This window comes from Eubalaena glacialis, chromosome X (assembly GCF_028564815.1).
Source record: "Eubalaena glacialis isolate mEubGla1 chromosome X, mEubGla1.1.hap2.+ XY, whole genome shotgun sequence".
Classification (NCBI taxonomy): domain Eukaryota; kingdom Metazoa; phylum Chordata; class Mammalia; order Artiodactyla; family Balaenidae; genus Eubalaena; species Eubalaena glacialis.
The window spans coordinates 94,915,863-94,943,722 of record NC_083736.1 but is presented as its reverse complement, the minus strand read 5'-3'; the positions used below and the strand labels follow the sequence as shown (position 1 = coordinate 94,943,722).

Genomic DNA, 27,860 nt, shown 5'->3' with positions numbered 1-27,860 from the left:
TGGTGCTGGAAAAACTGGGCAGCTACATGTAAACGAATGAAATCACAACACTCCCTAACACCATACATAAAAATAAACTCAAGGGCTTCCCTGGTGGCGCAGTGGTTGAGAGTCTGCCTGCCAATGCAGGGGACACGGGTTCGAGCCCTGGTCTGGGAAGATCCCACATGCCGCGGAGTGACTGGGCCCGTGGGCCACAATTGCTGAGCCTGCACGTCTGGGGCCTGTGCTCCACAACAGGAGAGGCCGCGATAGTGAGAGGACCACGCACCGCGATGAGGAGTGGCCCCCGCTTGCTGCGACTGGAGAAAGCCCTTGCACAGAAACGAAAGACCCAACACAGCCATAAATAAATAAATAAATAAATAAAATTTTAAAAAAATAAAATAAAAGGAAGATGTATTTATTAAAAAATAAATAAATAAATAAACTCAAAATGGATTAAAGACCTAAATGTAAGGCCGGATACTATAAAATTCTTAGAGGAAAACATCGGAAGAACACTCTTTGACATAAATCACAGCAAGATCTTTTTTGATCCACCTCCTAGAATAATGGAAATAAAAACAAAAATAAACAAATGGGACCTAATGAAACTTCAAAGCTTTTGCACAGCAAAGCAAACCATAAACAAAACGAAAAGACAACCCTGAGAATGGGAGAAAATATTTGCAAATGAAGCAACTGACAAGGAATTATTCTCTAAAATATACAAACAGCTCATGCAGCTCAATAAAAAAAAAAAACAATCAAAAAATGGGGGGAAGATCTAAGTAGACATTTCTCCAAAGAAGACATTCAGATAGCTAAGAGGCAGATGAAAAGGTGTTCAACATCACTAATTATTACAGAAATGCAAATCAAAACTACAATGAGGTACTACCTTACACCAGTCAGAATGGCCATCATCAAAATATCTACAAACAGTAAATGCTGGAGAGGGTGTGGAGAAAAGGGAACCCTCCTACACTGTTGGTGGGAAGGTAAATTTGTAAAGCCACCACAGTGAACAGTATGCAGTTCCTTAAAAAACTAAATATAGAGCTACCATATGATCCAGAAATCCCACTCCTGGGCATATATCCAGAGAAAAAGATAATTCGAAAAGATACACGTACCCCAATGTTCACTGCAGCACTATTTACAATAGCCAGGATATGGAAGCAACCTAAATGTCCATCAACAGAGGAATGCATAAAGAAGATGTGGTACATATACACAATAGAATATTACTCAGCCATAAAAAAGAATGAAATAATGCCATTTGTAGCAACATGCATGGACCTAGAGATTGTCATACTGAGTGAAGTAAGTCAGACACATAAAGACAAATATATGAAATCACTTATACGTGGAATCTAAAAAAAGGGTACAAATGAACTTATCTACAAAACAGAAAGTGTTACAGATGTAGAAAACAAACTTATGGCTGTCATGTGGTAAGGGGAGGGATAAATTGGGAGATTGGGATTGACATATACACACTACTATATATAAAATAGATAACTAATAATGACTTGTTGTATAGCACAGGGAACTCTACTCAGTACTCTGTAATGGCCTATATGGGAAAAGAATCTAAAATAGAGTGGATATATGTATATGTATAACTGATTCACTTTGCTGTACACCAGAAACTTAAACACAACATTGTAAATGAACTGTACTCCAATAAAAATTTTTCTTAAATTAAAAAATATGCCAGTATCACATCTAATACAAATACCACACCTAATGCAATACTCCCTAATAAAAGTATCATTGTTAAAAAACATCCAATGCATTGCCATGATAAATACACTGAATAAACTAGGAATAGAAGGGAACTTCCTCCACATGATAAAAGCATTTATGAAAAACCCTCAGCTAACATCATACTTAAGGATGAAAAACTTATAAGGAAACTCTTAAGATCAGAAACAAGAGAATATCTATCTTCACCACATCAATTCAAAATTGAAATGGAAGTTCTATCCAAACCAATTAGGCAAGAAAAAGGAATAAAAGTCATATAAATTGGAAAGCAAGAAGTAAAACTCTATTTGCTGATGATCCTGTACATTAAAAAATCCAAAGAATCTACAAGAAAGCTACGAGAGCTAATAAACCAATCCATCCAAATTATAGAGCATAACATCAACACACAAAGAATAGTTTTGTTTCTGCATGTCTGCAATGATTAACCTGAAAAGGAAATTAAAGTAATTTAAATTTCATTTAAAATAGCAACTAAATAAAATCTTTAGAAATTAAATGAAGGAAGGAGATGCAAGATTCATACTCTGGAAAGTAAAAAACACTACAGAAAGAAATTAAATGAGACCTAAGTATTTGTGAGACTCCCCATGTTTATGATTCGAAGACTTAATATTGTTAAGATGGCAATACTTTCCATATTGATATACGGATTCAATGCTATCTCTATGAAAATGCCAATGACCTTTTTTTAATATATGGAAAAACTAAACCTCAAAATCCTATGCAACAGCAAGGGTCCCCAAATAGCCAAAACAATCCTGAAAAAGAATAAAATTGAAAGCCTTACATTTCCCAATTTCAAAACTTACTACAAAGCTACAGTACTTAAAACAGTATGATATTGGCATAAGAATATACATATAGACCAATGAAATAGAATTGAGTGTCCAGAAATAAACCTACACATTTGTGGCTAAAACAATTTCAAGAATAATGCCAAGAGCATTCAATGGGAAAGAACAGTCTCTTCAAAAATTATGTCAGGACAACTGAATATCCACATGTAAAATGATGAATTTGGATCCTTGCCTCATACAATACACAAAAATTAACTCAAAATGGATCAGTGACCTGAACATAAGAGCTAAAACTATAAAACTCTTGGGCAAAAAACATAGGGATAATTCTTCATGACTTTGTATCTATCAATGGTTTCTTAAATATGACATGAAAAGTACAAGCTTCAACAGGAAAAAATAAATTGGACTTTATCAAAATTAAAAACTTTTGTGCATCAAAGGATATTATCAAAAAATGAAATGACAACTCACTGTTGGAAGAAAATATTTGCAACTCATGTATTTGATAAAGATCCACTGACCAGTACATATAAAGAAAGTGTACAACCCCCAAACAAACCCAATTAATAATAGGCAAAGTACTTGAATAGACATTTCTTCAAGTAAATATACAAATGGCCAACAAGTGTACAAAAAGCTGATCAACATCAGTAGCCATTAGGAAAATCCAAATGAAAACCACAATGAGATACAACTTCACACTAACTAGGATGCCTATATTAATAATTTTTTAAATGGCATTTAATAAGTATTGTTGAGAATGTGGAGAAGGTGGAACCCTTGTACATTGCTGGTGGGAATGTAAAATGTTACAGTCACTGTGGAAAAGAGTTTGGCCATACCTTAGTAAATTAAACATAGAATTACCATATGACCCAGCATATGACTTCAATATATCTGAGGTATTAAAATTTCCAGGGGTGGGTATGGGTAATGGGGAAAATATTGTCTAAAAAGCCTCCTTAGAAAGGTAAGAAATACAAGGTATTATAATTTCAAAATGGCTTTTTTTCAATTAGACCAGTGAATGGCGAACAGTGACATCTCACAATTTCAAGTATTTATTGGCCATTATTATATTTGTGATTGGGTGATATGGCTTTTTAAATTCCTTATAAATTTTTGGAGGTAGTAGTGTTTATTGATTTACAGAGCTTTTACATAATATATTAGATGTATTAACAGTTTGACATACATATTGTTATATGGACACTATTTTATGCAGCCAAATCTCTTAATCTCTTTTGTATTTTCCCCTTTTACTGTCATATGTAGGGAGTCCTTTACCATGCCAATATTATGTAACTTTTTAAATAGACTTCATTTTTGGGAGCAGATTTAGGTTCACAGCAAAACTGAACAGAAGGTACAGATATTTCCCATATGCCCCTTGCCCCCACACATTAGCCTACCCCGTTATCAACATCCCCCCCACAAGAATGGTACATTTGTTACAACTGATGAACCTACATTGACATATCATTATCACCTAAAGTCTATAATTTACATTAAGGTTAACTATTCATGTATATTATATGGGTTTGGATAAATGTATATTGACATGTATCCACCATTACAATATCATACAAAATGTTTCACTGCCCTAAAAGTCCTCCGTGCTCCACCTATTAATAACTCTCTCTCCCTTAACCCATGGCAATCACTGAAATTTTTACTGTTTCCACAGTTTTGCCTTTTCCAGAATGTCAAATAGTAGTAATTATATATTATGTATCCTTTTCAGATTTACTTCTTTCACTTAGTAATATGCATTTAAGTTTCCTCCACATCTTTTCATGTCTTGATAGATTATTTCTTTTAGTAATGATAATTTTCCATTGTCTGGATTTACCAAAGTTTATTTATCCATTTACCTGGGCACCTTGGTTGCTTCCAAGATTTAGCAATTATGAATAAAGCTGCTATAAACAATCTTGCGCAGGTTTTTGCGTGGACACAAGTTTTCACCTGCTTTGGGTAAATTATAAGGAATATGATTGCTGGATGATATGGTAGGAGTATGTTTAGTTTTGTAAGAAACTGCCAAACAGCCTTCAAGAGTGTCTGTACCATTCTGCATTCCCTGTAACATTGAGCAAGAATTCCTGTTCCTCCACATCCTCAACAGCATTTGGTTTTGTCAGTGTTCTGGATTTTGGTCATTCTAATAGGTGTGTAGTAGAATCTCATAATTGTTTTAAATTGCATTTCCCTGATAATATACGATGTTGAGCATCTTTTCATATGTTTATTTGCCATGTATATCTTTTTTGGTGAGGTGTCTGTTAATGTCCTTGACCCATTTAATTGGGTTGTTTGCTGCTTACTGTTGAGCTTTTAGAGTTATTTGTATATTTTGGGTAATAGTCCTCTATCAGATATGTTTTTTACAAATATTTTCAACCACTTTGTGACTTGTCTTCTCATTCTCTTGACAGTGTCTTTTGCAGAGCAGAATTTTAAAATTTCAACAAATTCCAGATTATCAATTATTTCTTTCATGGACTGTGCTTTTAGTGTTGTATCTAAAAAGTCATCACTAAACCCAAGGTCATCTAGATTTTCTCTTATGTCAGCTTATAGGAGTTCTATAGTTTTTCATTTAAAATTTAGCCCTGAGATCCATTCTGAGTTAATTTTTGTGAAGGATATAAGGTCTGTACCTCATAGATTAAGTTTTTTGCATGTGGATGTCCAGATATTTCAGCACCATTTATTGAGGAGACTAACTTTTCTCCATCCTATTGCATTTAGCCCTTTGTCGAAGATCAGTTGACTATATTTATGTCGGTATGTTTCTGGACTCTCTATCCTGTTCCATTTATCTATTTGTCTATTCTTTTGCCAGTATCACACCATCTTGATTACTAAGTCTTGAAGTCAGGTAATATCAGTCCTCTGACTCTGTTCTCCTTCAGTATTGAGTTGGCTATACTGGGTCTTTTGCTTCTTCATGTAAACTTTAGTATCATATAAACTTGCTAGGAGTTTGATTGGGACTGCATTGAACCGATAAATCAGGTTGGGAAGAACTGACATCTTGACAGTATTGAGTCATCCTACCCATAAACGTTGAGTGTTTCTCCATTTATTTAGCTCTTCTTTGAATTCTTTCATAGGAGTTTTGTAGTTTTCCTCATATAGATCTTACACATATTATGTTAGATTTATACACAAGTATTTCATCTTTTAGGTGCTAATGTAAATCTGTAATTTCAAGTTCCACTTTTTCATTGCTGGTGTTTAGGAAAACAATGGACATTGTAATATTAATCTTGTATCCTGCAACTTTGCTATAATCACTTATTAGTTCAGAAGCTTTTTGTTGATTCAGATTTTCTACGTAGACAATGATATCATTTGTGAACAAAGAGATTTTTTTTTCTTTTTGGCCGTGCCATGTGACTTGTGGGATCTCAGTTCTCTAACCAGAGATTGAACCCAGGCCATGGCAGTGAAAGCCTGGAGTCCTAACCACTAGGTCATCAGGGAACTCCCCAGTTTTATTATTATTATTTTTTGCTCTAAATCTGTATCCCTTTTATTTCCTTTTCTTGTTTTATTGCATTAGCAAGGACTTCCAATATGATGTTAAAAGCAGTGATGAAAGGAAACATCTTTACCCTGTTCCTGATCTCTTTGGGAAAGGTTCTAGTTTCTCACCATTATATATGATACTAGCTGTAGGCTTTTTGTAGATACTTTTTATCAATCTAAGGAAGTTCCCCTCTTTTCTTAGTTTGAAAGTTTTTATCATGAATGGGTGTTACATTTCTATCAAATGCTTTTTTCTGTATCCACTGATACGATCATGTGATGTTTCTTTTTTAGCTTGTTGATGTGATGGATTACATTAATTGATTTTTGAAAATTGAACCAGGCTTTCATACATCGAAAAATCCCACTTAGTCATGGTATATAACTTTTTGTACAAAGATCTTGATTTACTTTTGTAACAAAGGAGAAAGGGTTTTTTTAAAAAGTTAACCCATCTTATTGTTTTAGGTGTATGCTTTGGGTGGGAACCTGGGCTTATTTCCTATCAATAGTTAATCTGTTGTCACAATATGTCTAGGATATTTCATTCCATTCTCCTCTCATTCAGAATGTCACTTTATCTACTGTTTCTGCAATGAGCCTGTATTTTTATGACTTCTGCATTTAAATTCTTCACCTTATTCCATATATTAGTAACAATCTTTCTAGTAAACAAATTAAAAATACCAGAGCTGGTAGACTTCTAAATGGAGTTTTTGTTTCCCTCTGAAGGGATCAGATTTTTGTCCACATATCCTATAATGAAATATTCCATGTCAATACTCTTGCTAAAGTGAATATATGGACTGTTTTTCAATAGGTGGCAAACTGTTTGTTACCAGTTTGCAAAGACATAACTAGCTTTCATCAAAATGTAAACGTACTCATAGCTACTTTCATCAAGAAAATTTTGCTACAAAAATAATGTGTGCTTTGATGTAGTCCATTCAAATTTTGGCACAAATTCCTTTTTTTTCATTTTAGACTGGCACTTTGGGTAGCATCACTCAAGAATGATCATATGAGAGGAACATCAGCAAGATGGTGAAACAGGTGGTCCCTGGATTCAGTCACCCTCTCAGAAAGACAACTAGCATTTATTAGAGACAAGACACTTTTGTGAATATCCCAGAACCTGGGGGTGAGGCTGAAGCATTCCCTTGGACAGAAAAAAAAAAAAAAAGGCCAGAAAATCTACATTAGAAAAGATAGACGAGCAATTTCACTTTCATTGCATTGCCCCGCCTCCAGCCCAGCAGAATGCCACACTGAGGGTCCCTCTGGGTTTATGGCTACTCCAGCATGAAAAAGACAGCTCAAGGTGGACATCCAGGTTCCCCAGCAGTGTTAGACGATTCCTGGGAGTCCCACTTCAGTCTTACTTCATGGGGATCACTAGGGGAACCAGTGGGCCTAGACTACAGGGGATCTGCTAGAGATGAAAAGGGGGTGAGGCTCACAGCAACCAGCAAGCAGATCTTGGCAGACTGTATTCCAACTGGCAGCAGCTCCTGTGCAGAGAGCTCAGCCATCTGCAGAACCACGCCAGTGGACTCAAGTCGGCAGGGAGCTTGGCTGGCAGTTCTGCCTGGTTTAGGTCCTCAGCCAACAGGCTGTCCCATGGAGTCCATCATATGACTTCACTTGGACAGAGTGGCAAGCCAGTAGCCCTGCCCAACTTCTAAGCATAGTCTCCAGTCCCACCCAACCAGTAAGCCTGGCTAGGGACCCCAAGCAACTACAGAGCCCATCCTATGGCCCACTGAGGCAGTGAGTCAAGCCAGCAGTCCTGCTCAACTTTGGAGCATGGCTTCCAGCCTCTCCTGAGCTGGGAGCCCAAACAGCAACCTCAGATTACAGCCCATGACCCCCATCCAGGCAGAGAGCCAAACCAACAGCCCCATCAAACTACAGAATATAGCATCTGGTCCCGCTTGACCAGGGAATATAAGCTGTGACACCATGTAGCCATGGCACACAGTCTATAGCTCCACACAGGCAGAGAGCCAAGCTGAATTCCCTGCCAAATTGTTGGGCACAGCCTCCAGCCCTGCCCAATCAGGAAGCCTGGCCAGAGGTCCCGGACTGTGGACCACATTCTTCAGCCCCACTTGGGCAGGAAGCCAAGCAAGTAACCCTGCCCAACTGTGGAGGATAGCCTCTGCCTCGCCCCACCCTCCTCTAAGTGGGGAACCTGAATAATAACCTCGGACAGCCACAGAGCCCATTCTACAGGGCTATACTTGAATGGGTGGTCAAACCAGCAGCCCCACCTAACTGTGGAACAGGGCTTGCAGCTTCACCCAACAAGGGTGCCTGGGTAGCAACCCTGCTCAGCCATAATGTCCAGCCTATGGTACTGCCCAATTGGTGAACACAGCCTACTGCCTCATATGGGTAAGGAGCCTAACCACCAGCTCTGCCTAATCATGGAGCATCTACCATTGCCTCACTTGTCTAGGGAGAACAGAAAGCCATCCCACCCAACTGCACAGCACATCCTACAACCTCACAGAACTGCAGAGTATAGCTGGTGGCCATGCCAGACTAGGGAGCCTGGGCAAGTACCCAATTGGAGAGCCTACGCTATGGCCCTGGCCAACTGTAAGGCAAAGCTTATGGCTTTTCCTGATTATAGACAGCCTGAGGCCTGGTCTAATCATGAAACCCAGACTACTGGCCCACCTGACTCTGGAGCCCAGCTAACAGGTATGTCCAACCAGGGAGCCCTGACAGCAGCCCTGCCCTAACATGGAGGCCAGCCAGCAGGCTTAACTGACCATGGAGCATAGCCATTGGCCACCACTCCCCTGATCTCAGAGTATGGGAAGTGGTCCTGCCAAACTAGAGACCGTGATAGCAAGCCCTCTCTGCCCATGGACACTATAAGTGGTACATCCAGAACCCCAAACTGGACTGACTGATAAACAACTTTCCCTGCTAAATTGAATCTGTAAAGGTTAGAAGAAGAGACCGCTTCCTCAGTTACACAGATACTAACATACGAACACAAGGATCATGAAGGATCATGTAAACATGACACTACCAAAGAAAACTAATAAAGCTCCAATAACTGACCCTAAAAAAATGGAGATCTAAGAAATGATTGATGACAAATAATTCAGAATAATCCTCTTAAAGAAGTTCAGTGAACTACATGAAAACACAACTGGAAAACTGAACAAAACTAGGAAAACAATACATGAAAATAACTAGAAATTCCACAAAGAAATACAAACCATTAAAAACAACAACAGAAATCCTAGAGCTGAAAAATACAATGACTGAACTGAAGAATTCAATACAGCTTCAGCAACAGACTTGATGAAGCAAAATAAAAAATCCGACTTGAAGACATGTCATTTGAAATTATCAGGTCAGAGGAGCAAAAAGAAAAAAGAATGAAAAAGAGAGAAGAAAGCATACAGGACTTAAAGATCACCTTAAGGTGAAACAATATATCTGGGATTGTGGGAATCCCAGAAGGAGAGAGAAAGAAAGGGACAAATGTTTATTTAAAGAAATAATGGCTGCAAATGTCCAAACTTCGGGAGAGAAAAGGACATTGAGATTCACAAGGCCCAAAATTCCTTACATAGGATGAACATGAAAAGGGTTACACCAAGATACATTATAATTAAATTGTAAAAAGTTAAAGACAAAGAATTTTGAAAGCAAAAGGGAAAAGAAACTCGTTACATACAAGGGAGCCCCATAAGATTATCAGTGGATTTTGCAGCAGAAACCTTGCAGGCCAGGAGAGTACAGGAAGATACATTTAAAATATTGAAAGAAAAAAGTCAACCAAGAGTACTATATCCAGCAAAGCTGTCCTCAGATATAAAGAAGAGATAAAGATGTTCCCAAACAAACAACTGATGAGGGAGTTCATCAGCACTAGACTTGGTTTCCAAGGAATACTAAAGGGAGTTCTTCAAGCTGAAAAGAAATGATACCGTTTAACAGTGTAAAACATATGAATGAGTAAAACTCATTGCTGAAGGTACATATTCAGATTCTCTAATATTGTAATGGTGATGTATAAAACACTTTCAACTCTAAAATTTTTTTAAAAACCTTATATATATGACAGCAAGAGAAGAAAGGAAGAGACTACAAAAGCCAGAAAACAACAGAATGGCACTGGTAAGTCCTAACCTATCAATATTATTTTAAAGAGAAATGGATTGAATTCTCCAATCAAAAGACACAGATAACTTAGGCAAAACATTTTCTGACATAAATCATAGCAATACTTTCTTAAATCAGTCTCCCAAAGCAAAAGAAATAAAAGCCAAAGTAACAAATGGGCCCTAATCAAACTTATAAGCTTTTGCACAGCAAAGGAAACCATAAACAAAAAGAAAAGACAACCTACAGACTGGGAGAAAATATGTGCAAACAATGCAACCAACAGGGGATTAATCTCCAAAATATACAAACAGCTCACACAGCTCAATATAAAAAACAAACAACCCAATCAAAAATTGGGCAGAAGACCTAAATAGACATTTCTCCAAAGAAGACACACAGATGGTCGAAAGGCATGTGAAAAGGAATACTCAACATTGCTAATTATTAGCAAAACGCAAATCAAAACTATAATGAGGTATCACCCCACACCAGTCAGAATGACCATTATCAAAAAGTCTACAAATAATAAATGCTGCAGAGGATGTGGAGAAAAGGGAACCCTTGTACACTGTTGGTGGGAATATAAATTGGTACAGCCACTATGGAGAGCAGTACGGAGGTTCCTTAGAAAACTAAAAATAGAGCTACCATATATTCCAGCAATCCCACTCCTAGGCATATATCTGGAAAAGGCAAAAATTCTAATTTGAAAAGATACATGCACCCCAATGTTCAAAGTAGCACTATTTACAATAGCCAAGACTTGGACGCAACCTAAGTGTCCACTGACAGATGAATGGATAAAGAAGATGTGGCATATATATACAATGGAATATTAGTCAGCCATAAAAAAGAATGAAATATTGCCATTTGCAGCAACATGGATGGACCTAGAGATTATCATACTAAGTGAAGTAAGTCAGACAAAGACAAATATCATATAATATCATTTATATGTGATATCTAAAAAATGATACAAATGAACTTATTTACAAAACAGAAACAGACTCATAGACACAGGAAACAAACTTATGGTTACTGAAGGGGAAAGGGGGGGAGGGATAAATTAGGAGTTTGGGGTTAACAGATACACACTACTATATATAAAATAGATAAACAACAAGGTCCTACTGTATAGCTCAGGGAACTATATTCAATGTCTTGTAATAACTATAATGGAAAAGAATCTGAAAAAGAATATATATAAATAACTGAATCACTATTCTGTACACATGAAACACAACATTGCAAATCAACTATATTTCAGTTTAAAAAAGAATTATTAAAAAAGACATAGAATGGCTGAATGGATTTAAAAAAATAACAAGATACAATGATATGCTACCTATGAGAGATTCACATTAGCTCTAAGGACAGACATATGCTGAAAGTGAATGTTCTGTATATGTGTGGCAGGTACATTTGATCTATAGTGTTGTTCAAATTTGCATTTGATATTCCAAGCAAATGGGAACAAAAAGAACAGAGGTGGCTATACATGTATCAAGCAAAACAGACTTTAAGTTAAAAGTGCTTACAGGAGACAAATAAGATCATTATATAATGAAAAAGGGGTCAATTAATAAAGATGTAACAGTTGTAAATATTTATGCATCTAACATCAGAGCACTTAGTATTTAAAGCAAATGTTAACAGAATTGAAAGGAGAAATAAACAGCAATACAATAATAGTAGGTGACATTACTACTCCACTCTTAACAATGGATACATCATCCAGGCAAAAAATCAATGGGGGAAAAGCAAATTTGAACAACACTATAGATCAAATGTACCTACCACACATATACAGAACATTCTATCCAACAGCAGCAGAATACACATTCTTCTCAAGTGTACATGGAACAACCTCCAGGAAAGATCATATGTTAGGCCACAAAACAAGTCTTAACAAATTCAGAATTATTGAAATCATACCAAGAATCTTTTTCTACCACAATGGTATGAAACTAGAACTCAATAACAGGAGGAGAACTGGAAAATTCACAAATGTGTGGAAATTAAATAACACATTCCTACTCCTGAACAACCAATGAATCAAAGAAGAAATCTAAAAGGAAATTTTAAAAATCTTGACACCAGTGAAAATAGGAACACAATATACCAAAAGTTATGGGAGGCAGCAAAATTATTTCTGAATGTTTATAGTTATAAATTTTCATTTTAAGAAAAAAGAAAGATCTCAAATAAACAACCTAACATTACACTTCATAAAACTAGAATAAGAACTAAGCCTAAAATTAGCTGAAAGAAGTAAATAATAAAGATTAGAGCAGACAGAAATATCTGCAATAAAGAAAACAATAGAAAATATCAACAAAACTAAGAATTGTGTTTTGAAAGATAAACAAAATTGACAAACTTTTAGCTAGACTAACCAAGAAAAAAAGAAAGAGGACTCAAATAAATAAAATTATAAATGAAAGGGAGACATTACAACTGATACCACAGAAATACAAAGGATCATAAGAGACTACTATGAACAATTATACACCAACAAATTGGATAAACTGCATAATCCCTACAAACATGCAACTTACCAAGACTGAATCATGAAGAAATAGAAAATCTGAACAGACTAATAATGAGTAAAGAGATCAAATCAGTAATCAAACACCTCTCAACAGATAAAAGCCCAATACCAGATGGCTTCTGTGATGAATTCTACCACATATTTAAAGAAGAATTAATGCCAATATTTCTCAAAAATTGAAGAGAGGGAACACTCCCAAACTCAATTGATGAGGCCACCATCACTGTCATACCAAAGCCAAAGAAGGACACTACAAGAAAAGAAAATTAGATGAGTTGAAAAAGAATATATATGTATAACTGAATTACTGTGCTGTACACCTGAAACTAACATGACATTGTAAATCAACTAGACTTTAATTAAAAAATCAAAAAAATAAAAAACAATAAAACTATGCCACAAAAATTTTTTTAATTAAAAAAAGTAAAGAAAATGACAAGCCAATAACCATGATGAAAATACATGCAAATGCAAATATTCTGAACAAAATGCTAGCAAACTGAATTCAACAGTACATTGAAAGGATCATATTCCACGATCAAGTGAGATTTATCTCTGAGATGAAAGCATGCTTCACCATATGCAAATCAATAAATGAGATCCACTACATTAACAGAATGAAGGATAAAAATCATATGATCTTAATAGATGTAAAAAAAAGTATTTGAAAAAATTCAACACCCTTTCATGATAAACTCTCAAAAATAGGGTATACAAGGACGTACCTCAACATAATAAAGGCCATACATGAGAAGCTCATAGCTAATATTATAGTCAATGGTGAAAGCATTTCCTTTAAGATCTGGAACAAGACAAGTGTGCCCACTCTGACTACTCCTATTCAATATAGTACTGGAAGTCCTAGCCAGAGAAATTAGGGAGTAAAAAGCAACCCAATTGGAAAGGAATAAGTACAAATGTCTGTGTTTGCAAATGAAATAAACTTATATTTAGAAAAGCCTAAAGACTCAACCAAAAAACTGCTGGAATGAATTCGGTAAAGTTTCGGGTTACACGATCAACACAGAAAAATCAGTTGTGTTTCTATACACTAACAACAAACTATCTGAAAAATAAAGAAAGAAAACAATTGCAATTACAATAGCATCAATAACAGTAAAATTCTTAGGAATAAATTTAAATAAGTGAAAGATCTGTACATTGAAAGCTATAAGACTTTGATAAAAAGAAAGTGAAGAACAAACGAATAAATGGAAATATATCCTGTGTTCATTGATCAGAATAATTAATATTGTTAAAATGTCCATACTACCCAAAGTGATCTATAGATTTAATGAAATCCCTATCAAAATTCCTATAGAATTTTAAACAAAAAAACAATCCTAAAATTCGTATGGAACCACAAGCAACCAATGCAGTCCTGAAAAAAAAGAACAAAACTAAAGGAATTACACTTTGTAATTGCAAACTTTATTACAAAGCTATAGAATCATAACACTATGGTACTGGCATAAAGACAGACATGTAGACCAACGGAACAGAATCAAGAGCCCAGAAATAAACCCACACATATACAGTAAACTAATATTTGACAAGAAAGCCAAGAAAAATCAATGGGAAAATATAGTCTCTTCAATACATTGTCCTGGGAAAAGTGGATATTCACATGCAAAAGAATGAAACTGAACCCCTACCTTACACCACTCATAAAAATTCACTTGAAATGGATTAAATGTCACACCCGAAACAGTAAAACTCCTAAAAGAAAACATAGGGAAAAGGTTCCTTGACATTGGTCTTGGCAAAAAAAAATTCTTTATATGACACCAAAATCACAAGGAACAAAAGCAAAAGTAAACAAGTGGACTACATCAAACTAAAAAGCTTCTGCACAGAAAAAGAAATGATCAACAAAATGAAAAGACAACCTTCTCAGAATGGGGAAAAATATTTGCAAAACCTGTATCTGAAAACAGTTTAATATCTAAAATATATAAGGAAATCATATAACTGAATAGTAAAAATAATAATAATAATCTGATTTTAAAATGGGTAAAGGACCTGAATAGACAGTTTTCTACAAAAGAGATACAAACGGCCAACAGTTCCATGAAAAGATGACATCACTAATGTCATGAAAAGATGGCATCACTAGTCATCAGGGAAATGCAAATCAAAACCACAGTGAGGTATCACTTCAACCTGTTAGAATGACTATTATCAAAAAGACAAGAGATAATACGTGTTGATGAGAATATAAAGAAAAGCAAACTCTTATACACTGTTAGTAGGAATGTAGGTTAGTGCAGCCACTATGGAAGACAGCATGGAGGCTTTTAAAAAAATTAAAAATAAATTACCACATGATCCAGTAATCCCACTTTTGGGTATATATTCAAAGGAAATGAAATCACCATCTCTAAGAGATATCTATTCTACCATGTTCATTGAAGCATTATTCACAATAGACAAGACATGGAAACTACCTAAATATGCACTGACAGATGAATGGATAAAGAAAATGTTATATATATAAATACGTATAACATTTATTTACATATATAAATAAAATTCAGCCATGAGAATAAAAGGAAATTATGCCATTTGACATGGCAACACAGAGACATATTCTTTGGCCTGGCCAACACACTTTTCCATTTTGAAACTCCAAGAGAATTTCAAAGGAGTTATATGAGAATATTAGTACCCCTCCACCTCAATCAATATGATATTAAAGATAAGATAAAATGGTAAAATTAATTGGAGAGTAATCATGTATGAATTATGGATATTACGTTTCAGATAACCCACAGTGTTTGTTAGTTTGTTATAAACTGCAATAAGCAAACCTGTATGCTTCTAACACCAGAGAGAATTTACCTCAGAAACATATTTGAAGATAACTCCATATATTACAAAAGAGACATGAGAAATTGTTGGAGTAAGGGCATATTATTTAATAAATGATACTGGTATTATGTGGAAAGGATCCATTTCCATTTCCCTCTACATATCAGAAGCCAAAATTCATTCTAGGTAATTGAGTGTTTCTTTTTCTTTATCCTCCCACCCCTTTTGATATATTTAAGGTATGTAATCTTAGCGGAATTTGTTCACATGTACTGTGATATAACATTACTTGTTTTCCCAAATGATTAGCTAATTATTCTAACACCACTCACTAAATGTGTAGAAAAGAGTTAGCACAGCAGACCTGAGATTGCTAGCCTTATAAAGTGCTTACAGGGTTGGCCTTTGGCTGGACTCTGTTAACCTGGATTTAAAGAAGGTTCCCACCATTCCCAGAACAGATAAGATTGGCTCACTGTACCTAAACTCTTTGTGCAAACAATATGGTTTATGCTGAATAACTTCTTTCCTTCTGGGAGTCTGGAATTTCGGTACATGCTAGGCAAAGGGTACCCCAACCTCCCCCAAATTTTGGGCACTGAGTATCTAATAAGCTTCCTTGATAAATAACATTTCACACATGTTGTCATCAATTGTTGTTGGAGGAATTAAGTGTATTCTGTGGGACTCCACTGGGAGAAGGCTCCTGGAAGCTTGCACCTGGTTTTTTTTTAACTTTGCTCCATGTGCTTTTTTCCTTCACTGATTTGGTTTTGCATTCTTTTGTAATAAATCATAACTGTGAGTACAACTGTATACTGAACCTTGTAAGTCCTGCTAGCGAATCATTGAACCTGTGAATGGTCTTGAGGATCCCTGACACACTGAATCTTTCACTTTTCTCCATGACTCGGAACTGTCACCCTACTATAACTGCCCACATATATGTGGCAATATAAGGGCTCTCTATCTGTATTCCACTTAACTTTTCCTGAGTAGTTCTACTCTGTTTTGCCAACAGATTTGACAAAATTTTAAGAATTCTTTGTGGGGCAAATACTTTCCAACTTCCATATTATTTTTCTTTCAAAATTCCCTGGACTATTCACAGGCTTGTGTGTATATACAAATCAATAAGGAGTTCTTGAACCTTTAAGAACCTCTAAACCAAGAACCTTTAAAAGGCAAATGGGAAAAGCCTACACATACTCCGCTCACAAAAAGAAAACCAAACTGGCGAATAAACATCTCAAAGTAGGTTTAATCTCATTAATAATATCAAAACAACAATGCAATACCATGTTCCCCAATTCTATTAGTACAGGACTTAAAAATTTTGCTACTAGGGTTATAGACCTATTAAAAACTGTATCTACTAAGCTCACTATACAGTTCTAAGACAAATTATCCAGCCTACAGCCCCATCCCAAAGGAAGAAGTCCTTGCTTGACTCTTGAGTAAGGCATGACCACTCGACCAGCATTGGACACCTGAGGTGAGAGTTCATGGAGCTGATGATAGGGATCACGAGTGTCACTATGAAGGGGGTAGATGGCCTTCTAGAAAATCTCTGAAGAATGGATAGGCCTTTGAAAGACATTATAGGGGGCTGGAGATGACTGGTAGGAAGGGACAAGTGAGTGAGAAAGTTGACCCCTCCAGGTGCAAGGAACTGTGTGAATAAGCTGTGGTGAAGATAATGTCTGTGAAAGCCTATTTTGTGTTACCTGTAAAATGCTATATAATGTATATTCTGCCATAAAAGAATGTCTTTTTAAAGACATTCTTTATGTTATACAAACTCTTCCTGAGACTAGAAAAAGAACAAAAACTATCCTAACTCATTTAATAAGACTAATATAACTTTGAAACTATGGTGAGAAAACTACAGCATAAAAAAATAAAATCATAGACCAATATCACTCATGAAGAATAATGAAAAAACTGGCAAGTTGAATCTAGCAGTATATTAAAAAACAGTAACAACAAAAAAAATACTGTGATAGAATGTCAAGGAGATAGGCATATCCACAATTACAGTCAGATTTCAGCACCTCTCTCTCAATAACAAGTACAGACAAAATAAGTAAAGATATACAATAGAAGACCTAAACAAGTTTATGAACCAACTAGACCTAACTGACATTTATAGAACAGTTCACAGGACAACAGAAAAATACACATTCTTTTCAAGTGCAATTGGAATATTTACCAAGATAGACCATATTCTGGGCCATAAAGGAAGACTCAGTAAATTAAAAGGATTCAGGCCACACAAAGTAAGTTCTCTGACCACAATGATACTGTGGTCAGCACTGCAGAAATACATAACTGAAACATATCTGGAAAAGCCTCAAATACTTAGGAACTACATAGCCTACTTCTAAATAACTCTTGGATCAAAGAAGAAACTAAAAAAGAAATTAGTATGTAATTTCCATTGAAGAAAAATGAAAACACAACATATTAAAATTTGTGGGATACAGCTTAAGCAGTATTAGAGGGAATTTTACAGTACTAAAAAGCCTATATTAGAAAAACAATGGTCTCAAATTAATGACCTCAGCTTCTATTTCAAGTAGCTAGAAATAAAATAGTAACAAACACAAAGTAAACCAAAGAAAAAAAATAAGAGCAAAACCCAATGAAATAGAAACAAGAAAAACAATAAAGAAAACCAATAAAACTAAACACTAGTTTGTTGAGGTCAATAAAATTGATAAGCCTCTAGCCAGAATGATAAAGGAAAACAAAAGAGAAGACACAATTACTAACATTAGGAATGAGAGAGATGACATCACTAGATATTTTACAAACATCAAAAGGATAATAAGAAATTTATTGGCAAGGCTGAAGGTAAACAGACAACCCATAAATTGCTGATAGGGATGAAAATCTGTAATACCCCTTTGGAGGGATATTTCAGAGTATCTAATAAAACTACGTATGAAGTTATCATTTGATCAACCATCCCCACTTCTAAGAATCTACCCTGAAGATATACCTCTAACCATACAAAAATTACAATTGCACAAGGTTATTCTTCCAGCAGTGTTTGCAACAGCAAAATATTGGAAACAAATGCCTATATATAGGAGAGTAATTGAACAAATTATAGTAGTGACACATAATGGAGGAATATGAATCTGTAAAAAAGAAATGAAAAAGATTGCTATGTACTAATTGGCTTCAAATCTGTAAAATGTGCAAATAGTGAGGTTAATGGGATTAGTAAAATTTATTCTTTTCACTATACTCTCCTAAAAGGACTTTGGTATCTTGTGGATACCTCCTAAAGCTGAGCTCTGACCAAAATGGATTAGCACAAATAAGGGAGTGCCACTAAGGATAGATGCAAATCGCCAAGTCTAAAGCACTGGCCAGAAAAAAAATACAAGGAAAAGAGGAAAGGGTCAGCGGAGGTGAACTTGTGAGAATATTCATAAAGCAGTTTGTAGGTGGTTCCCAGAAGGACCCTCCTCTGAGACCCAAGACTGAAAAGGGAGGGAGCCTCAGATGGAGCAGGTGGAACAATGACCCTTGTGTCTCTAGATGGGAACTGTTGAGGGCACAATGGGACTAAGCTATTTCAGAATCTCACATCCAGGGCAGACCCCCAGGATGCTGCTGCCTGGGTTGAGATCCAGGGATCCTCTTGAGGGTTGAGAAGCTTGCTTATAACCCAATGAGAAATCCTATGTGAAGGGCCCAAAGCATCTAGGTTCCCTCCTTGTGAGTGTGTTGTCTCTCCCCTTCCCTAGAGCTGCCCAGATTGAGGTTCATTCCTCTCTTGCATCTCCAGGCAGCTGGAACCCTTAGAGTAAAAGTCAGTCCTGTTGCCCTCTCATTACCCCCACCCCACCCCCGCCACTAACTTGCCCACAATATTGAGCCCAGCCATCCCCGCTGTCTGACAGACAGACAGAAGAGTGAGTGCCAACTAGGTGGGAGGAAGGGAGTGTAGCTCACAGTTCCTATCCTCACACCTGCGTTTCCTGATCCAGGGCCACCGGGGTTCACAAATTGTCACTTCACCGTTTCCTCTCTCTGGGCTCCCCTGAAGCCAACTGCTTCCACGTGTCCACCTCTCCCACCCACACAGAGAAACAGAGTCACGCAGCGCTGGGCGGGGAGACGGGGGGTGGGGTAGGGGCTTTCAGAAGGCAGGAGGGAGCGCGAGGCTCCGAGACACTTCCTCTACCCGGATCTAGTCTCCACCACCACCTCCCACGGATGCCAATATATGGCCTCGAGCCCACCTCCTCTAGCAGCGGCCGATGCTTCTCTCCACGTATGCCTCCCGCAGGATGACTTCCTGCCTCTTGAGCTCCCGGGCAAAAACAGACCCCGGCTAAGACGCTCGCGATTGGCTGAGGGATTGTGTCCTCCGCCAACAAAGGCCATAATTCTGGGCGCCTGAGGGATTAGCTTTCAGGCTAGTGCAGCACGGAGAGACACCCACCCACGCACCCACCATCACGTCCTACCACTCCTCTCACGGCCGTCTGTCAAGCGTCAGGTGCAAGTCTTTCCCGTCCCTTTCCAGCGCGACAAACCTCTACGCCGGTCCAAGTGAGAGTGCGGTCACGTGACCCACAGTTAGTCCCACGTGACCGCGCACTCTGGAAGTCTGCGCAGCCCTGCAGCACGCAAGGCACAGTCCTCTGCCTCTGGGGGTGAGCTGCTTGCTAGAACAATCTGAAGCTCCCGATGGGGGTGAAGATAGAGAGCTGAAAGGAAGGCTGGATTCGGAGCCAAAGCTTCCAGCCCTAAGCCTGGGCCTTGCTCTGTAGGAGCACAGGGCTGGCGAGGAACACCCCATGAGGAGTTTGGAGACCAACTGACTTTTAATATTCTGTGCAAAACTCGGGCGACATATTAAAACACACACAGGATCTGTCTTGAAAAATATTGATAGCCAAAACAAACATCCAATCTCCAATTTCCACCACCAGGACGATCTCTGTTAGCACTTGTGGTTTGTGAATGGAGGCAAAACTGCCACTTTGCCCTACTTCCATAAACCTTGCAGCCTAGAATCCGGTAGGAAAAAAGCACTTTGCACCCTGAGACAAACGAAAAGTGAATAAAACTTTGTATATTTTCCTTTAGCCTGGACTACCCCCACCCCAAACCAACTTTATCCCTGACTTTTGCTCCTGTCTGAGGATACGTTATTACTTTTGTGAATCCGAAAAATGTGTACCATAAACTCAGAAACTTTGGAAAGTTTACAGCTTACTCCCTTTAAATTATGCATTTTTATTTAGCAAGCCAGTGCTTCTGAAGTTGTAGTCTCTCACACTTCTTTATTCCTTTGACATGTTTTACACGGTTGCAGGATTTTCCATAATCAAATAATATACATTTGCATAAATTCAGTCCATTTCACACATTTTTTGGGGGGTGGGATCATCTTTCCATGCATGATACCAGTCTTTTCTATTTCACCAAGTACAGAAGGTATCAGAGCTTTTCTTAGCCAATTTTAAAACCTATATATCATCACTTTTAGTGGCCTGTATGCTATTACCTTAACACTTTCCATGGCACCACCATGAAGAAATGGTCCTCCTGACAGTTAAATTTGTGTGCTTTCTGGTCTTATTCTTTGAACCTTTAAGCAAGATCAAAGAAACACCCATACTTTGAACTGCAAAATGCAACTTCTCAGCTCTTAAAAACTTACCTTATCCTCTATATCCCTTAATCCACTCCTCCCAGCCACTCCAGGCAGACTGGATACCTCACTCCCATAGGAACACTTTTTCCAACTCCAAGCTTTTCTTCACAACATCCAACCTCTTCCTTTCAGAGCCCAAATTAATTGGGTCCTTCTTCTCTGAAGCATACCCTGAGTAGCAGCCCATGGTAACATTTTCATTTAAAGATACGAGAATAGCTTTTTCAAGGAGCATTATTATTCATATGTTAATTACCTCTGTGTTATCGTATGTTATTTTTGCATCTATATTTTAAGTTCACGGAGAAGGGTGACTTCTGCCAACTTTAACACAGAACTTTATTGAAAACACAACATGATTCAAATAGACATCAATAACACTAGAACAACAATCAGAAGGGTAGCTTACTTATGATAGCTCAGTTCACTATAAGCTTAAATGGTAAATTCACAATCTAGACACAAACAAGTATCAACAAATGTGCTTTCAGTTTTAATATTCGTTTGGCATCAGAAGATTGATCCAGCTCATACACAGAGTTTGGCAAAGTCAGTATCAGCATTAAAGTGTACATTACAACATAGAACCAACTTTGAAGACTAAAGCATTATTCAAGGACCATAACTCAGGAACATAAGGACAATCAGAGGCAAGTGATTAATCATACTCATTTTTTTGTTCTGCCTCAGGGTCACTCTGATCATCTGTTTTGCCTTGCAGTTCCTTAGCAAATTTCTCAACTTCATGGAATGCAGAAATAAATGGCTCAAGACTGAAATCATCATCAGTGAACCACAATGCCTCTTTTTTAATATTGTTACCAATATTCTCAAGCATTGCTAGAACCACCTGAATATTGTCATTTGTCTCTTTCCTGTTAAAAAGGCCCATAAATTCTGACACTGCTTCAGCACTGAGTAGTTCTTTTGTCATGACAGGATTTTCAGACAAATTCAGTAGCATTTTCAGAACATGAAATCTTGTTTTGGTATTGCCCGTGGCTAATAAGGAGAGAAACCCAGATATATACTTGGCAACCAGTGTGTGATAGTCAGTAGTTGTAGTGAGGTGTCTAACCATCTTTATTCCAGATAACTGCTCAGGGGAATCCAACCTATAAGCAAGAGTCTCCTCACACACTTGACATACGTATGTCTGAATCATGTTTAGATTTGGATAAGGTGGAGCCATGTGAATCATATTTTCCAAAAACCTTGTCTTAACTCGGGAGGAGGGATAATTGAGCAAGGTTTCAATAAGTGAGACAACACCTGAATCGCGAATGAAATAACGAGTAAATTGAGAAGCACTCCTCATACCCATTGCAATTTTAGATATTTCATGAATAAAAGGATCTCGAATTTTGTCCATTAATAGAAGGAGTTCTTCAAACTCTTCAGGACCAATTTTAAGCTCACACTGTATGCAGTTGCAGAACCAACTCTCAGGCTCTGCACTCTCCCTCGTCCTAAGATGTTCTCGAATTTCCCTGACTGACCGGTAGGACGGATCATACTGAAATGGGAACTCAGGGTCAGGCTTATCAGGCTGAAGCAAAGATTCCTGCTCTTCCCCTTCTAGGCTCAGTTCCATGTGCTTGGGCTTTCCTTCAAACATTTCAGAGAACAGAAATGCTGCTTCTTTTGAAAATCTAAAGGGGCTTGGGGATGGGAAGCCAACCCTACCCCATGGGCCAGGCTTGAACTGAACAGCAACCTCCTCCCAGCTCTGCGGCCTGCGTAAAGCATCAGGCTCCTGCTCAACTGAACATCTGGACCTGCAAATGGCCCTGTACACAGGGCTAGGATTTGATTCAAAATGGGCCTCATCTCCTGCCCAGAACCAGGACCCCACTATGGCCTCATCCTCCTCAGCTACTGTCCTTGACTCATAGTTGGTTCCATTACCAGTCCTGTTATTGGCCTCATTTTTAGCTCCAAACCAGGACCCAACAACTGCCCTTTCCTCATTTTCTGGCCTGGATTCAGAGGTGGCCACAGTTTCAGTCTCATTAATGGCCTTGTCTCCAGACCAGAACCAGGACTCAACAATCATCTCTTCATCATCCTCTGGCTTATATGCACAGCATGTTTCTGCTTCTACATTGATTTCTTTTGCATCCCAGAACCAGGATCCAAAAGTGGTTTCCTCTCCAGACCTTGATGTGGTCTCTTCTATTGCCTGGGGTCCAACGTCTATATTATATTCTTCAGCCCAGAACCAGGACCCAACAATGATTTCCTCCTTTTCAGTGCCATGCTTGGACTCAAAACTATCCCCTGCCTCCAGACTGGCTTCTTCTTCAGCCCAGAACCAGGACTCAACAATGACTTCCTCCTCTTCAGCTTCTGGACTGTATTTGCTGCAAATGTTAGCCTTGTTCCTAATGGCCTCTTCCCTGGCCCAGAACCAAGACCCAACAAAATGTTCCTCTTCAGCTGCCAGCCTGTCCTCTTCTCTAGCCTCTGCTTCTGTTTCAAGCCTGTCTTCCTCCCCAGCCCAGAACCAAGAACCAATAATGTCTTCCTCTTCAGCAACTGGCCTGGATTCTTCTCTATCTGTAGCCCCTATAATGGCTTTATCCCCTTTCCAGAACCAGGACGTGATCATGGTCTCCTCCTTGGTTGGTGCCTTGGCTTCTTCTTCAGTCCTATCATCTATACTGCCCTCTTCCACAGCCCATAACCAGGGCCCTACAGTGGTCTCTGGCCTTGTATATTTTCTGGACCAGAACCATGGATCAACAGTGTCCTGTTCCTCCTCTGGCCTAGACTTCCAGCTGCCTCCATTGGCAGCAAACATACAGGGATCTTCTCCTGACCAGAAGTCAGACTCAGTATTGATCTCTTCAGCAGTTGTCATAAATTTACATTGGGCACCAGTGGCATACTTCATACTGATCTCTTCAGTGGTCCCAAACCAAGATGATATAATACCCTTTTCCTTGTCCTCCAGGCTAGACTTGTTGCTGACTTCAGCCCTCCCACAAGCTTCTACTCCAGCCCAGAACCATGACCGAATAATGGGCTCCTCCTCTTCAGTCTCTGGCATAGTGTCACAATTGACTTCAGCCCCAGAATCCATCTGGGCCTGGTTTCCAGCCCAAAACCAGGACCCAAATATTGTCTCTTCTTCAGCTCCTGGCCTGGCCTCTTCTCTAAACTCAGGCTCTGTATTGATTTCTTCTCCAGCCCAGAACCAGGGACCAATGACCTCTTCTTCCTCAGACCTTGGCCTGGACCCACAGCTGGCCCCAATACCAGCTTCCACACTGGCCTCATCACTGACCCAAAACCAAGACCCAAAAATGGTCTCTTCTTTAGCCTCTGGGTTGGTTTCTTCATTAGCCCAGAAGCAGAAACTGGCAGTGACCTTTTCTGTATCATCTGCTGGCACAGATTTGGAAGTGGCATCAGCCTCAGTTTCCACACTGGTCTTTTCCTCAGTTCCAAGCATAGAATTGCCAATAGGCTCCTGCTCAGTCTTTGGTCTGAATTTACCACTGGCCTCAGTCCCCATACTGGCCTCTTCTTCAGTCCAGAACCAACTGCCAACAATGGACTCATCCTCCACTTGAGAACAGGACTTGACAGTGGCCCCACCCACTATGCTGGACTCTTCTGCAGCCCAGAACCAGGCCCCAGTGAGGAACTCTTCCTCTGACCTGGCTTCTCGCTTTGTCCTGGCTCTGGCCTTGATTTTGGCCTCTTCCTTTGCCATTGCTCTAGCCCTGACCTCTTTCTTGGACTTGGGCCTAGACAAGTTATTAGCCTCTTCTCCAGGCCAGAACCAGGACTCTTTTTTGACTATATCCATAGACCCAGACATGAAATCAATGGAAGCTTCTCGCTTGGCCCTGTGCCTGACCCTGACATCGGCCCCTTTCCTGGCTCTGGGTTTGTACCTGGCCTCCTCTCCAGCCCAGAACCAGGATTTTACATTGTCCTCACATTCAGACCCAGAATTAGATTCAGAGACTTCTTTCTTAGACCTAAACCAGGACCTACTATTGGTCTCTTCCCTGGGCCTAGACCAGACACTGGTCTTTTCTCTGGCCCAGAACCAGGATGTCTTAATAGATTCATCCTCAGAACCAGAACTGGATGCAACATAAAGCTCCCGACTGGTTTTGGGCCTAGACATGGCCTCTTCTTTGGCCATGTGCCTGGACCTAGTACTGGCCTTTACCCTGTCTCTAGGATGAAGCCTTGTACTGACCTCTTCTCTACTCCAGAACCAGGAGCTCAGAGAGGATCTATCCACCCATCTGAAATCACAATTGTGAGAAGTCTCTTTTTTGGATGTAGGCCTGGGATGGCACCAGGACCCCATATTGGTCTCCTCCTCTGACTCAAACAAAGGCTGGATACCTGATTGGGACTTGACCTTGGTGCCAGGAAAGGACTCAGCATCCATACTGACCAGTTCCCTATCCATAGACCAGATCTTAGTTTTAGCAATTGACCCAGACTCAGTACTGATCAGTGGCCAGGATACAGCATTGGTTTGGGACACTCCCTCTGTCTTCAGTAGTGCCTCAGCATGAAACTCAGTCTTGGCCCATGAATAGGTTTCATCCATGGACCTTGCCCCAGTGACTGCCTTGGCCTCACTCTTAGGATGTGTCCCAACTACTGCCATGGTCTCAGCTTTGGGCCTTGCTCCAGGCATTACCTGGGCCTGGGTCCTAACCTTGGGTCTGACCACCACTGGGACTTCATTCTCTCTCTCAGCCCCACCCCCAACTTCTTCTCCAGGCTTCTTTTCAGGCTTGGCCTGGATGCCAGGCTCAATCTCAGCCCCAGTCATAGTACAAGTTACAGAGGAGACCTGATTAAATACTGCTATCCCAGTCAGTCTCAGCCTCTACCACAGATCTGTCACAGTCTTGTATCTTCACACTCTAATCTTTTGATGATTCAGGTGATACAGTTGGAAACAAAAGTTAGAATCAATCACCAGTCCAGCAGTCAATCAGCCTCCTTCCCAATCCCAGCCTCAGCCAATACTACAGTCAGAGTGAAGAAAAAGCGCAACCAAGCTGGGAGAGGATGGATGATTCTTGGGTGGGTGTAGACCTGTTGAGGGTGGTGGTCAGCAGCAATTCCAACACCACCAGAGCTGCCACTGGAAGTCAATCTAGGAAGCGAGAATGACATGGGGCTTTGAGTCTATTCCAACTGTGTCACTCCATGAAGACTCACATAGAGAGACTGGACCTCGAATGCTTGATGAGAGAGTTAGGCTATTAGAAGTCTCTCTATCACCTTCATTTTTTCTACAATTTTTATCCCCAAAGCTGCCATATTACTTTGCCTGTTATTAAACAGGTTATGAAGATGGTGGGAAAGTATCTGGGCAATGGAAGAGGCTGAGGAGCACCCAGGCCAGACCCTAATCACTCTTGGACCTATGTTGGTCTCCTCTACCCCACCCAAAAGTTGTACCCATTCCCATACCAACCTGCACTGATGTGGCACAATTTCTTGCTCCTTTCCTTGATTCCAGTGGCGTCAAACTCTACAGCAGCCTGCATATCCTGGGTACAAGTAAACATATAGCAGAGAATGGAGCCTGACTGCTAGATAGACAAGCAAGAACCCTGACCCCTGATACAAACATCTCTCTTTCTGTTTAAGGGTCTAATATGTCTAATGTTTTCTGTTTCCTGGTTCCTACACTTTGGTCTTTTCCTCCCATTCACGACTCAATCCACACTTACCCACTATTCCTAATATCTCCTGCAGGAAATGGGCAAGGGGTTCTGCGGCAATGTGCAAATTTGACAGAAAGAAGGAGAGGTGGAGGAGGCCCTGAAACCACTTGGATCAAAGAACCTGCCATGATAATACTGTGTAGCTGTCTCCTGCATCGCCCCTCTTCGCACAAACCTCCAGAGATTTGAACCAGACTCCTCCTCCTTTCTTTCCTTGCAGAAGTAACCAGCCTTAAAGCAGGCCTATGGAAAAACAGATCAAAAGGTAAGGTGGTCAAGAAATAATGGTAGCAGCTGAGTGCTTGGTGGACAAACAACAAACATAGGAGTACCCAAGTTATCTATCTTTTAACATTTACAGTCCCGTTGGTTAGAATATTTTCTTTTAACTTAAGCCCTATGGATCAGGCTTTGGGATAACTCATCTTCACATCACACACTTCCTCTTACTCTCTTCTCCAATTCTGAAGATTCACTACTTGGTGTTCACATCCCTTGTGCTATACAACATAGATTGGGGGAAGGGCGCTCGCATATTCTAGAAAGCAGGTTGTGCGGTGGTACTTCTATTTACGACTTCTGTCCCACCCTCACCTCCCAGTCCATCTTTTCCACCCCCAATTTTGGATGTAGTTGAGGGAGGAAGGCCAGGAAGTGTGGAGAAACAAGGTAGAGAGGAGAATTTTAGGAGGTATTCCTGGATGCCTGACCTGCTCTGGTCGCAGTCACCCCATCCCAATTCGGGTGTCCAGTCAATGGCTGCTGCCCACCCTCACCCCCCATCCCCACACAACTTCAGAAATACAGGCCGTTTTCCCGTCCCTAGTTTTTCTCAAGCCTCTCCTCTACAGATGCACGCCGTGGCCTGA

The 27,860-nt window shown here is 39.3% G+C and overlaps 2 protein-coding genes across 2 annotated transcripts in view; both read right to left on the bottom strand.

Annotated features, from left to right (window-relative positions):
* GPRASP2 (G protein-coupled receptor associated sorting protein 2) overlaps positions 1–20,162 on the bottom strand; it is an 82,179-nt gene extending 62,017 nt beyond the window's left edge. Inside the window, exon 1 of the mRNA XM_061178301.1 lies at positions 20,079–20,162. The gene's annotated coding sequence lies outside the window, so the exon portion shown is untranslated. The remainder of the gene's footprint in view (positions 1–20,078) is intronic.
* Positions 20,163–21,895: 1,733 nt separating this feature from the next.
* On the bottom strand, positions 21,896–27,203 carry GPRASP1 (G protein-coupled receptor associated sorting protein 1). Its single transcript, XM_061178488.1, has 3 exons — positions 27,167–27,203; positions 26,739–26,814; positions 21,896–26,414 (listed from the first exon to the last, which is right to left on the bottom strand). The coding sequence occupies exon 3, from the start codon at positions 26,082–26,084 to the stop codon at positions 21,933–21,935; it is 4,152 nt and encodes a 1,383-aa protein (XP_061034471.1). The 5' UTR covers positions 26,085–26,414; positions 26,739–26,814; positions 27,167–27,203; the 3' UTR covers positions 21,896–21,932.
* Between the last annotated feature and the right edge of the window lie 657 nt (positions 27,204–27,860).